The sequence below is a fragment of the Haematobia irritans genome, chromosome 4 (assembly GCF_050003625.1).
Source record: "Haematobia irritans isolate KBUSLIRL chromosome 4, ASM5000362v1, whole genome shotgun sequence".
NCBI classification, from domain to species: domain Eukaryota; kingdom Metazoa; phylum Arthropoda; class Insecta; order Diptera; family Muscidae; genus Haematobia; species Haematobia irritans.
In genome coordinates, this window is record NC_134400.1 from 109,126,325 (window position 1) to 109,138,282 (window position 11,958).

Below are 11,958 nucleotides of genomic sequence, written 5' to 3' on the forward strand. Positions count from 1 at the left end.
AAGAAAAAATTATGATGATATCTTAATCCATTAAAAAGTTACAGATTTATTTCCAAAAAAAAGCGATTTGGAGCTACTTTAGTTTGGAAAATTTGAAAACAAATAATTATTTTTGTCATGACATATCTACAACTTTTACTCGAAAGAATTTGTCGAGTAACTTGTAGTAAAAAAATTTTAAAAGAGACATGCATTTTGACATTGTTCTCTTAAAATTGTTTACTACTTTTACTATTTTTTGGGGTTGAGGAACGGCTTCTAGTAAAAACTAGTAAAAGTAGTAACTAGTAGTACGTAAAGGAACACAACTAATGTCGTGTAAGCAAACATCATATATTTTTACACACTCTATTTTGGTTCAATTTCAACAATACATAATCATTCCATATTTACTTCGTGTCCATCAAATGTACCAATGCAGACATCATGTAACAGGTTGGTCCCCGATCTAACAAAGAAAAACACATTATTTAGTCAAAATTCGTTTTTATTTTCAACATAGTTCCTTTCAAAAGCGATGCAACGATTATAACGACCTTCCAATTTTTTGCCTCAAAATAGGCCTCAGTTTCGGCGATCACCTCTTCATTGCAGCCAAATTTTTTCCCTGCGAGCATCCTTTTGATGTCTGCGAACAAGAAAAAGTCGCTGGGGGCCAGATCTGGAGAATACAGTGTGTGGGGAAGCAATTCGAAGCCCAATTCATGAATTTTTGCCATCGTTCTCAATGACTTGTGGCACGGTGCGTTGTCTTGGTGGAACAACACTTTTTATACCCTCCATCATAGGATGGGGGTATATTAACTTTGTCATTCCGTTTGTAACACATCGAAATATTGCTCTAAGACCCCATAAAGTATATATATTCTGGGTCGTGGTGAAATTCTGAGTCGATCTAAGCATGTCCGTCCGTCCGTCCGTCTGTTGAAATCACGCTAACTTCCGAACGAAACAAGCTATCGACTTGAAACTTGGCACAAGTAGTTGTTATCGATGTAGGTCGGATGGTATTGAAAATGGGCCATATCGGTCCACTTTTACGTATAGCCCCCATATAAAGGGATCCTCAGATTTGGCTTGTGGAGCCTCTAAAAGAAGCATATTTCATCCGATCCAGCTGAAATTTGGTATATGGTGTTGGTATATGGTCTCTAACAACCATGCAAAAATTGGTTCACATCGGTCCATAATTATATATAGCCCCCATATAAACCGATCCCCAGATTTGGCTTGCGGAGCCTCAAAGAGAAGAAAATTTCATCCGATCCGGCTGAAATTTGGTACATGGTGTTGGTATATGGTCTCTAACAATCATGCAAAAATTGGTCCCCATCGGCCCATAATTATATATAGCCCCCATATAAACCGATCCCCAGATTTGGCTTGCGGAGCCTCAAAGAGAAGCAAATTTCATCCGATTCGGCTGAAATTTGGTACATGATGTTAGTATATGGTCTCTAACAACCATGCAAAACTTGGTCCACATCGGTTAGACCCCATATAAACTGATCGCCAGATTTGGCTTGCGAAGCCTCAAAGAGGAGCAAATTGCATCCGATCCGGCTGAAATTTGGTACATGGTATTGGTTTATGGTCTCTAACAACCGTGCCAAAATTGGTCCACATCGATCCATAATTATATATAGCGCCCATATAAACCGATCCCCAGATTTGGGTTGCGGAGCCTCAAAGAGAAGCAAATTTCATCCGATCCGCCTGAAATTTCGTACATGATATTGGTATATGGTCTCTAACAACCATGCAAAAATTGGTCCACATCGGTTCATAATTATATATAGCCCCCATATAAACCGACCCCCAGATTTGGCTTGCGAAGTCTCCAAGAGAAGCAAATTTCATCCAATCCGGTTGTAATTTGGAACATGGTGTTAGTATATGATCTTTAACAACCGTGCCAGAATTGGTCCATATCGGTCCATAATTATATATAGCCCCCATATTCTCCAGATTTGAACTCCGGAGCCTCTTGCAGGAGCAAAATTCATCCGATCCGGTTCAAATTAGGAACGTGGTGTTAGTATATGGTTGGACCAAAATTGGTCCATATCGGTTCATAATCATGGTTGCCACTAGAGCCAAAAATAATCTAACAAAATTTTATTTCTATAGAAAATTTTGTCAAAAGTTTTGTTCACGCATGCGGGGGTCCGAATGTCCCATGCCATATAAGAACGACAATTTCCAATAATGGCATCCCTGCATGAGTGAACGTATGTCCGCCTTTAACCCTTTTGATTGTCGCCGTTGTCCCACATGAAATCCTCCTTTGACACCCAAGGAGAGGGAGAGAAAGAAAAGAAGTAAATGACTTAAGTAAAGTGTCAACCATCAGCGAGCGCGCATCAATTGTTCTATGCCAAGATTAAGTGTAAATAAAAGAAAACGCGAACAAAGGTTCGAATAGCAAAAGGCACGGCGACAGTCAAAAATTTGATAGTGTTTTTGGATTATAAAATCGAGACATTGTGATCAGAATTAAAAGTTAATAAAACGAAACCATAATACATTTGAAAGCTAATATAAAGTGTTAAATTCAATAATATTGCCCCGTGAGGCCGGTCAAAGGTTTATTAACAACCAACTGAAAAGTGATTTGTGTGCTCCGGGAAAGGGAGTTAAAGAATAGAATCCCCTCTTCTGCCCCGAACAAGGCTAGTGACATTAGCGCTGCGTGATTAAACATAATACACTAGGGGAAAGTGCTAGTGAAAGGCCAGCTCCAAGTGTTGTTTGAGTAAGGCCGGAGAGTTGGGAATAGGCCCCAACATATGGTCCTTGTGATCCGTCTTTTCATGAAAACCAGCATTGAAATATTCGTCTGAGTGGAATATTCATCAAATAGAAACCACAAAAATTATACCCAGGCCCAAGCAATTTGGAGAAAAGGTATGTACATTATCATTTTTATTTGAGTGTGGAAAGATATATGTGCATACATTGTCCCTTTCTCTGTCCCATACTGTGCATTACATCTGTCACTGCCTCTTCTTGCGACAAGAAATACAATCAGAAAGAAAATAAAAAATTTAAATAAATTTTGGAAGAGAAAATAACAGTTATAAATTTGATCCAAAATTTATTTACTAACATTGTTGGTGTAGATCGTCAACCAACATTATTTTTCTGTTTCACATATGCATAAACATATATACGTGCAGCCAGTGGGTTTTGTTTTTGTACCCAACCGGGATTTTTCGTCTGTCGGCTGATGCAAAATTTGGCGGTTGGTTTTTTTGCATTGTTTTTTCTGTCCCTTTGCATTTCGTATAACAATTATCGCATCACATATTTACATGTGGGGGGCAGTGCAATGTAAACAAATAATTTAAGAGAACGATCATTGAGAACAAGTTCTCGGGCTTTAAGAGAACGGTGGTTGAATGTTTACCTTTTTTGAATGCTGCTTCACATTGAATTAGAATCAATTGAACTTGAGTTTTTTGCTATTAAAGAAGGAACAGAAAACACTCAAGAAAATTTAGCACACTTGTAAAAAGTACAAGACAGTGAGTTGCTATTATAATTGTCCCATGGACATACATACATCGAAAAAAGAATATATGTATATTTTTTCTATGCCTTTCGGCTGGTTGCAAAAAGAAAAATAAGAGATTTTCTTAATATCTTAAGAAGGGTGTTTTTTATGATTGCGCACACTTTTAAAGAGTATTAGTCGGCGAATCATTTTATCTGTCTCTCAGCAACATTCACTTTCTATTGATTTGCATTTGAAAACCCAAAGCAGACCCAAATATTGCAAACCGAGGTACAGTGGTACACGAAAATTTTTTGAATTTGTGGCCATGGTCATATGATACTATAGCATATTGCTCATATGTGGAAAAGATAAACAAAAATTCTTGAAAATAAAATTTTGCCTCAAGGAGGAATTTGAATTAAAATACAAATTGGTTGGAACAATCGAAATCTATTCATCTATATTAAATTGAGAAGGATTTAAAGTTTGTATTAATGCGGAGAAACATTGAAATATTGTAAGGAGAAATTGGACTATTACTGTTTTGACTGTTAAATGGTTCTTAAAATTCCAAAGTGAAAAAGGAAACTACTGGACTGCCTCAAATTAAATTAAAAATTTGAATAATTTCAACAATATTCTACCTCTCGTTAAAACTATTGAAAAAAAAAATCGAAGTTTAGAGCACATTTTAGCCCACAAAATGTCTCAAGTGGAAAATTTATAGTTGGGAAAAGTTTTGAATGCAATAAAACCTGGGAGAATTTATGCGCTTTTTGAAATTGAAATTTTTTCCTCTTCGAATTGTTGCCTTTCTTTGTTTGTGTCTCAGTAATTTTCGAAAACATTACTCTGCCTCATCTTTTTCACACGATTTCTCTGCCTCTTTTTGGGATTACTGTTACGTTGCCTCTTGACTGAATTTGTGCTGTTGAGTTCAATTGAAACAATAACTGCCATTGAGATATTAAAATAAATCATTTGCAAATAAATTTGTTCCTCTGCATATTGGTAGCTTCTCTCGCACTGATTTGATTTAAAAATTAGTAAAATTTGCGGAGAGAAGTCTTGCATCGAGTTACTCTCTAGTTTTCGGAGAGTGAATCAGAGTCGAACAACTTTTTATCTGTCCCTTCACACGCAGCTGTGCAATATTTGTCTTTCTCGAAGCGAAAGACTTGGTTATAGTATATCTGTCTCAAGTAAGGATGGGATTGTTAGAAGAATATCTTGTATTGTCCGATGAGTATATTGCTTATGAGCAGACTTTGAAGCAGTCAGAAAAAGTGCAACACAATGAATTGTCAATCGAGGCAGAACAACAGGAGGTACAGGGTATGTACGCAGAATGGAAGGATGTTTATAAAAAATGTATTGCTGACCCAGAATGCGAAAAGAAAGATAAGACCACAATAAGAAAAAAGAGGATAGAAGTTCATAGCGCATATATTAAATACATGGCTATAATTGGGAGCATTAAATCAAAAATAAAGGAAGATTTAGCTCCCCCAGTCCAGAAGTCGGGTAGTTCTATTGCTGTCCCACCATGCGATACAGAAATTTTTCAAGGTGATTATTTGAGCTGGCCCAGTTTTAGGGATTTGTTCACCGCCATATATGTCAACAATAAAAAGTTAAGTGCGGTAGAAAAATTATATCACCTTTTCCAAAAAACCACTGGCGAGGCAAGAGAGATAAATATGCATATTCCTTTGACATCCGAAGGTTTTGAAATTGCGTGGGAAAACCTTCGTAATCAATATGAAAATAAACGTATCGTAATCAATAATCAGTTGCGAACAATATTTAATCTGCCTCAATGTGCGCAGGAGTGTTCCAGCGGTTTAAAGAAGCTACAGCGAGAAATTAACAACGCCATATCAGTTCTTAAATTGTATAAAATAGATATTGGTTCATGGGATCCGATATTTATATATCAATGTTCGTCAAAGTTGCCAAAGTTAACATTGTCTCTGTGGGAGCAATCGGTGGCTCAGAAAACGGAAATACCTAAATGGGAGGAACTTGATAAGTTCCTAACGGAAAGATTCCATGCGTTGGAAAGCGTATCGGACATTTATGGTCCACAAACGTCGAATTCTTCTCTGTCTCAGCGGCAGAAATACAGCAATTTTGACAAATCGAAAAATTTTAAAGTGCATCACACAAAGGTGAATGCCCAAAAATGTAATGTTTGTAAAGGAAATCATTTTTTGCGCTCTTGTCCCAAATTCATGAGTATGAATTACAAAAATAGAATTTCTATAATAAAGAGAGACAAATACTGTTTGAATTGTCTCAATCCGGGACATATGGTGGCTGAGTGCCACAGTCAGAAAACTTGTTCTGAATGTAGGCTGAAACATCATACGTTACTACACAGACCGAATCTCCCTCAAAACGGAAATAATAACCAAAGTGATAACAGTACAAGTGCACAATCGTCACAAAATGGGAATATACAGTCCACAGTAGAACAACCATCAACGTCGACGTCCGGAAACGTGAGGGCGTACCACACATCGGTTTCAAGAAAAACTATGCTGGCTACGGCATGGGTTACGGTTATAAAAGATGGTCTGTCTCATAAAGCGCGAGCGCTTATTGATCCATGTGCGGATGACTCATTTGTCTCTGAGAGACTGAGAAAATTGTTGAATTTGTCAACACGAACGATATCAGCTGATATATCAGGGTTAGGTGGTGAACATCTTACGAAATGTACTAAATTGGCAATTCTTACAATCGGTTCTGTATTCGACAAGAACTTTTCTTTAGATATAGATGCACTAGTTGTCCCTGATGTTACGGGAAATATTCCCACCCACTCATTTGAAAACTGTTCTGCCTCTCAATTGCCAAAGTTAAAATTTGCTGACCCACATTTTTTCATAAGCGGTCCTGTGGATATCCTCATAGGAGGAAATTTATATCCACTAATTTTACTCAATGGAGTACAGCACGGCATTCTTGGTTCGCTGGTCGCCCAGAAGACAGTCTTTGGGTGGATCGTGACTGGCCCAACGTCCAATAGAACTTCGATTAATGTGTCTCGAGTTGCTCATTGCACGAGGGTGTCGATAGATAAGCAGCTGTCTCGGTTTTGGGAAATTGAGGAACTTCCGAGGGAAGATCCATTGTCTGAAGAAGATAAGATATGTGAAAGTATTTACCGATCGACTGTGAAAAGAGATTCCACTGGAAGATATACCGTGGATTTGCCGTTTAAAACTGACCCAAAAGTGGGATCGCTTAGTAGCTCGAATAGATATGTAGCTCTAAGTCAATTTTTACGAAACGAACAATCACTGGCTCGAAAGCCTGAACTTAAAGCGATGTACGACGACGTCGTCAACGAATATTTGTCTCTGGGACATATGGAAGTTGTAGAAGCTCCAAATGGAGAATCAGAACCTTGTTTTTATCTGCCTCATCACGGCGTATATAAGCCCGAGAGTGTTTCCACTAAGTTGAGAGTGGTATTTAACGCCTCGTGTCCCTCGGCGAGGGGTCAAAGTCTGAATGACTTGTTATATGTTGGTCCAGTCTTGCAGAAAGACATTGTGACTCTAATTTTGAATTGGCGATTATATAAATTCGTCTTTAATGCGGATATCACAAAGATGTATCGGCAAATCTTTGTGAATCCCATACATGCCCCGTACCAACGGATTTTGTATCGATCGGACCCAGATATGGAAATAAGAGATTATCAATTAAGGACGGTAACATTTGGCGTCAATTGTGCGCCGTACTTGGCCCTACGTACATTGCTCCAATTAGCAGAAGATGAGGAAAAAAGGTTTCCTCTAGGGTCAAAAATAGTAAGAAATAACATGTATGTTGACGACGCGCTTGCAGGCGCACATTCTGTCTCTGAGGGCATACATGCAAGAAAGAATTAGAAGGGATTCTTTTGTCGGGTGGATTTCAACTACGAAAGTGGACTTCAAATGTGAAAGAAGTTTTAGAAGGCTTGCCCCGAGATAGGCTATTAAATGAAGATTTTTTGAATTTTGATGACAAAAGCTCGGCGAAAACCTTAGGAATCAGGTGGAACGCCAAAAATGATTCATTCTATTTTGTCTCTGAGAAGTTGAGAGACAAAGAAAATTTTACGAAAAGAGAAGTATTATCGGTTATAGCGCGACTTTTTGACCCGTTGGGTTGGCTGTCCCCGGTGATTATTACAGCAAAGATATTTATGCAACAGCTATGGCTGGATGAGATTGAATGGGATGAATTCCTCAAACCGCTGTCTCTGATTAGATGGAAGTCTTTTATACAAAAATATGTTGATATCGACAATATTAGTATCCCACGATGGATTCGATATTGCCCCGATTCCGAAATTGAGTTTCATGGATTCTGCGATTCCTCGGAGCTTGCATATGCAGCTGTATTGTATTCGAGGGTAAAATTTGGTGGTGAGATACATACAAATTTACTTGTTTCAAAGTCAAGAGTTGCGCCTATCAAGAAACTGTCCCTACCTAGGCTGGAGTTGTGTGGAGCTCTGCTTCTTGCAGAGTTAATAAGTGTATTTCTTCCTCAATTGGATGTCTCAAATCGTCCGTTATATTTATGGTCGGACTCAACTATAGTCCTTGCATGGCTTAAAAAACCACCGCATACGTGGACTACCTTTGTGGCAAATAGGGTTGCTAAAATTCAAGAGAAGGTTGGTGATTGTTGGCGTCACGTTTCGACCTTTGATAACCCCGCTGATCTAGCAACCCGGGGGGTGAATCCTTCAGAGTTGAAGGAGAATGCTCTTTGGTGGTCGGGACCACCATGGTTAAAAGATGAGGAAAGATATTGGCCATCGAGTATAAATGTTCCTGAAACAAATATTGAGGCAAAACCAGTTCAAGTTCATATCACTAGATCAGCGGAATTTGAAGATATACTTGAACGATTTTCCTGTCTCTCGAGGACAATTCATGTTATTGCTTATATATTTAGATTCTTTTATGCTACGCATCCTGCCTCCAAAGGAAACAAGAAGTTTAACAACTTTCGTTTAACATCACTCGAATTGACATCAGCTAGGAATCGTCTACTTTCACTGTCTCAAAAAATTCATTTTCCTCAGGAATATTCTGCTCTGTCTCAACGGAAGCAAATTGATTCTAAAAGCTCGCTCTTAACATTGACCCCGTTCATAGATAAATATCAGCTCATTCGTGCGAATGGCAGACTAGGATCAACTTTGTCGCTGTCGTATAGTGAACGACATCCAGTTATACTGTCTCATAGGAGTTGTTTTGCTAAACTCTATGTTCGGTTTATTCACAAGTTGACCCTACATGGGGGTCCTCAGCTCATGCTCGCTACTATACGCCTGGAATGTTGGATTTTGAGAGCAAAGAATGTAATAAGAACTTGCGTTCGGGATTGTAAAGATTGCGTGATAGCACGTAAAGCCAAGCAAGGGCAAATAATGGCTGCCCTTCCCCCCGAGAGGACAACGTACAACAGGCCTTTTACAAACACAGGTGTGGACTATGCGGGTCCATTCGACCTTAAGAATTTCTCTGGGCGAGGTTGTCGAATCACCAAATGTTATATCTGCCTCTTTGTCTGCTTCGCTACTAGGGCAATTCACCTCGAAGTAGTCAGCGATTTATCTACCCCGGCATTAATGGCAGCATTAACTAGATTTGTGTCCCGACGAGGCTGTCCCCATAAAATATTTTCCGACAATGGTCGTAATTTTGTGGGAGCCGCTAGAGAAATTAGAGCTAATTTTGCGAAGTCGCTGGCAGAACTTAAAACAGAAGCTGTTCTACGTTATGGCCACCAAAAGTTGGAGTGGCATTTCATACCTGCCTCGGCTCCTCATATGGGAGGTTTGTGGGAGGCAGGCGTGAAGAGTTGTAAAACGCATTTAAAGAAAATGTCTGGTCAGATTCGTCACACCTATGAAGAATTTAGTACCATATTAGCCTCAATTGAATCCTGTCTCAATTCGCGGCCGCTTACTCCTATGACTGAAAGTGTGGATGATTTTTCGGTATTGACCCCAGCTCACTTTCTAGTAGGCTCATCTTTACTGTCCCCAGCTGAACCGGAAGAAATTTCAAGCAAAATATCTCTTCAAAATCGTTGGAGTAGGCTCAAAATTGTACAACAAGATTTCTGTCGCAGGTGGAAGTCAGATTATCTTAAAGAGCTTCACAAAAGAAATAAATGGCAGAGGCCCTTAGAAAATTTGAAAATAGGTGACATGGTTGTATTGCGCCAAGAACCGGGAGCCCCTAATGAGTGGCGTCTCGGTAGAGTCACTAAAGTGTATTCGGGCTCAGACGGTCAGGTTAGAGTTGTCGACGTGGAGACATCGTCTGGATCAATAACTCGTCCGGTGCATAAACTTGTTTTGTTGCCTCGATCAGAATAAATTTCCGCCATTGTCTGCCTCTTTTCCACACTGTCCCATGTCAACCTTTCTCCGGGCCAACACTAACGAAAATGATTTCTGTCTCTCTACAGTTATGGCTCAATATCAAGAGGAATACCGCTGCCTCATGTGCAACACAAGACACTCGCTGAAGCTGTGTAGACGCTTCTTATCACTGTCCCCATCGGAGAAAACACGCTATGTCCACCAGAACCGTGTGTGTGAGAATTGCTTAGCCTACTCACATGAAATTAATATGTGCAAGAGCGGGCCTTGCCGTATTTGTTGGTTTGGTCACCACACATTGCTGCACCCAGTGGATGCTCTAAAATATCAATGGGTAGATATGACAGCACTGGTGTTAATGCGGCGCTCGAAAAAGGAAGAGGAGTCTAAAGTGGTTCGCATTTTGATGGACCCTAATGCCCCAAAGAGTTATTTTGTGCCAAATAATCCATATTTGACGTTCGACTTCGAGGAAGAACCAAAACTTCCAATTGAATTCATCCTGACGGATCGCCACAACGAAGTCAGAACGTTGACAGCTATGTTAGAGCCGAGGTTTGTCCCATCGCCTTACACTCCTCTTCGCCCAGTTCGACCTGCGTCAGTATGGGATATGTACGGTCTTGAGGATGTAGCTGACTGCTCATTCTACTTGCCCAGCAATTGTGCTGTAATTTTGGGGCAGGATGTTGCCCAGCGATTGTTTCTTGGCCTGCCTGAGAAAGAGAAGGATACACTATATATCCAGAATACTATTTTTGGATGGTCTTTTTTTGGAAGTATGGAGGTGGATCAAGAGGCTTGGGAGTCTACGACGAAGCATGATTCTCTTTATGTCCCTTAAGGACATGATAACGATTTACATTTACAGGTTTTTATGTCCCTTATTGTCTTGTTATACCAAATGAATTTGAAGTTTTGCTTTGCCCCTGGATGGGCTTGAGATATTATTTGAAATGGAACTTATGAATGCCCCCTGGAGGGGCTTTAATTATTTCGATTTATTGCTATAATGCCCAGAGTGGGTTTGGATTATATTGTTAACAAAAGATCTTATATTGTAATCATATTGATGAATTTATACTTTAGTTTAAGTATTTATTAGATATTTTGCACGGACAGTGCAAGGGGGGGCGGTATGTTCACGCATGCGGGGGTCCGAATGTCCCATGCCATATAAGAACGACAATTTCCAATAATGGCATCCCTGCATGAGTGAACGTATGTCCGCCTTTAACCCTTTTGATTGTCGCCGTTGTCCCACATGAAATCCTCCTTTGACACCCAAGGAGAGGGAGAGAAAGAAAAGAAGTAAATGACTTAAGTAAAGTGTCAACCATCAGCGAGCGCGCATCAATTGTTCTACGCCAAGATTAAGTGTAAATAAAAGAAAACGCGAACAAAGGTTCGAATAGCAAAAGGCACGGCGACAGTCAAAAATTTGATAGTGTTTTTGGATTATAAAATCGAGACATTGTGATCAGAATTAAAAGTTAATAAAACGAAACCATAATACATTTGAAAGCTAATATAAAGTGTTAAATTCAATAATATTGCCCCGTGAGGCCGGTCAAAGGTTTATTAACAACCAACTGAAAAGTGATTTGTGTGCTCCGGGAAAGGGAGTTAAAGAATAGAATCCCCTCTTCTGCCCCGAACAAGGCTAGTGACATTAGCGCTGCGTGATTAAACATAATACACTAGGGGAAAGTGCTAGTGAAAGGCCAGCTCCAAGTGTTGTTTGAGTAAGGCCGGAGAGTTGGGAATAGGCCCCAACAAGTTTATTTCTATAGAAAATTTTGTTAAAATTTTATTTCTGTAGAAATTTTTGTCAAAATTTTCTTTCTATAGAAAATTTTGTCAAAATTTTTATTTCTATAGAAATTTTGTGAAAATTTTATTTCTATAGAAAATTTTGTTAAAATTTTATTTCTGTAGAAAACTTTGTCAAAATTTTATGTCTACTTTGTCAAACTGAATTATATGCGTATTGGATCGATCTTTTTTGATTTAATATATACCACGTATGGACTTACATACAATTTAGAAGATG

The 11,958-nt window shown here is 39.1% G+C and overlaps 2 protein-coding genes across 2 annotated transcripts; both read left to right on the forward strand.

Annotated features, from left to right (window-relative positions):
• The first annotated feature begins 4,707 nt into the window (after positions 1–4,707).
• On the forward strand, positions 4,708–7,404 carry LOC142235708 (uncharacterized). Its single transcript, XM_075306968.1, has one exon. It carries the CDS (start codon positions 4,708–4,710, stop codon positions 7,402–7,404), a length of 2,697 nt encoding a protein of 898 aa, XP_075163083.1.
• A 299-nt stretch (positions 7,405–7,703) lies between these two features.
• On the forward strand, positions 7,704–9,899 carry LOC142235709 (uncharacterized). Its single transcript, XM_075306969.1, has one exon. It carries the CDS (start codon positions 7,704–7,706, stop codon positions 9,897–9,899), a length of 2,196 nt encoding a protein of 731 aa, XP_075163084.1.
• Positions 9,900–11,958: the final 2,059 nt, after the last annotated feature.

Coding starts and splice junctions, on each gene's coding strand:
- LOC142235709 (XM_075306969.1), top strand. CDS start 7,704: ATGCAACAGCTATGGCTGGATGAGATTGAATGGGATGAATTCCTCAAA.
- LOC142235708 (XM_075306968.1), top strand. CDS start 4,708: ATGGGATTGTTAGAAGAATATCTTGTATTGTCCGATGAGTATATTGCT.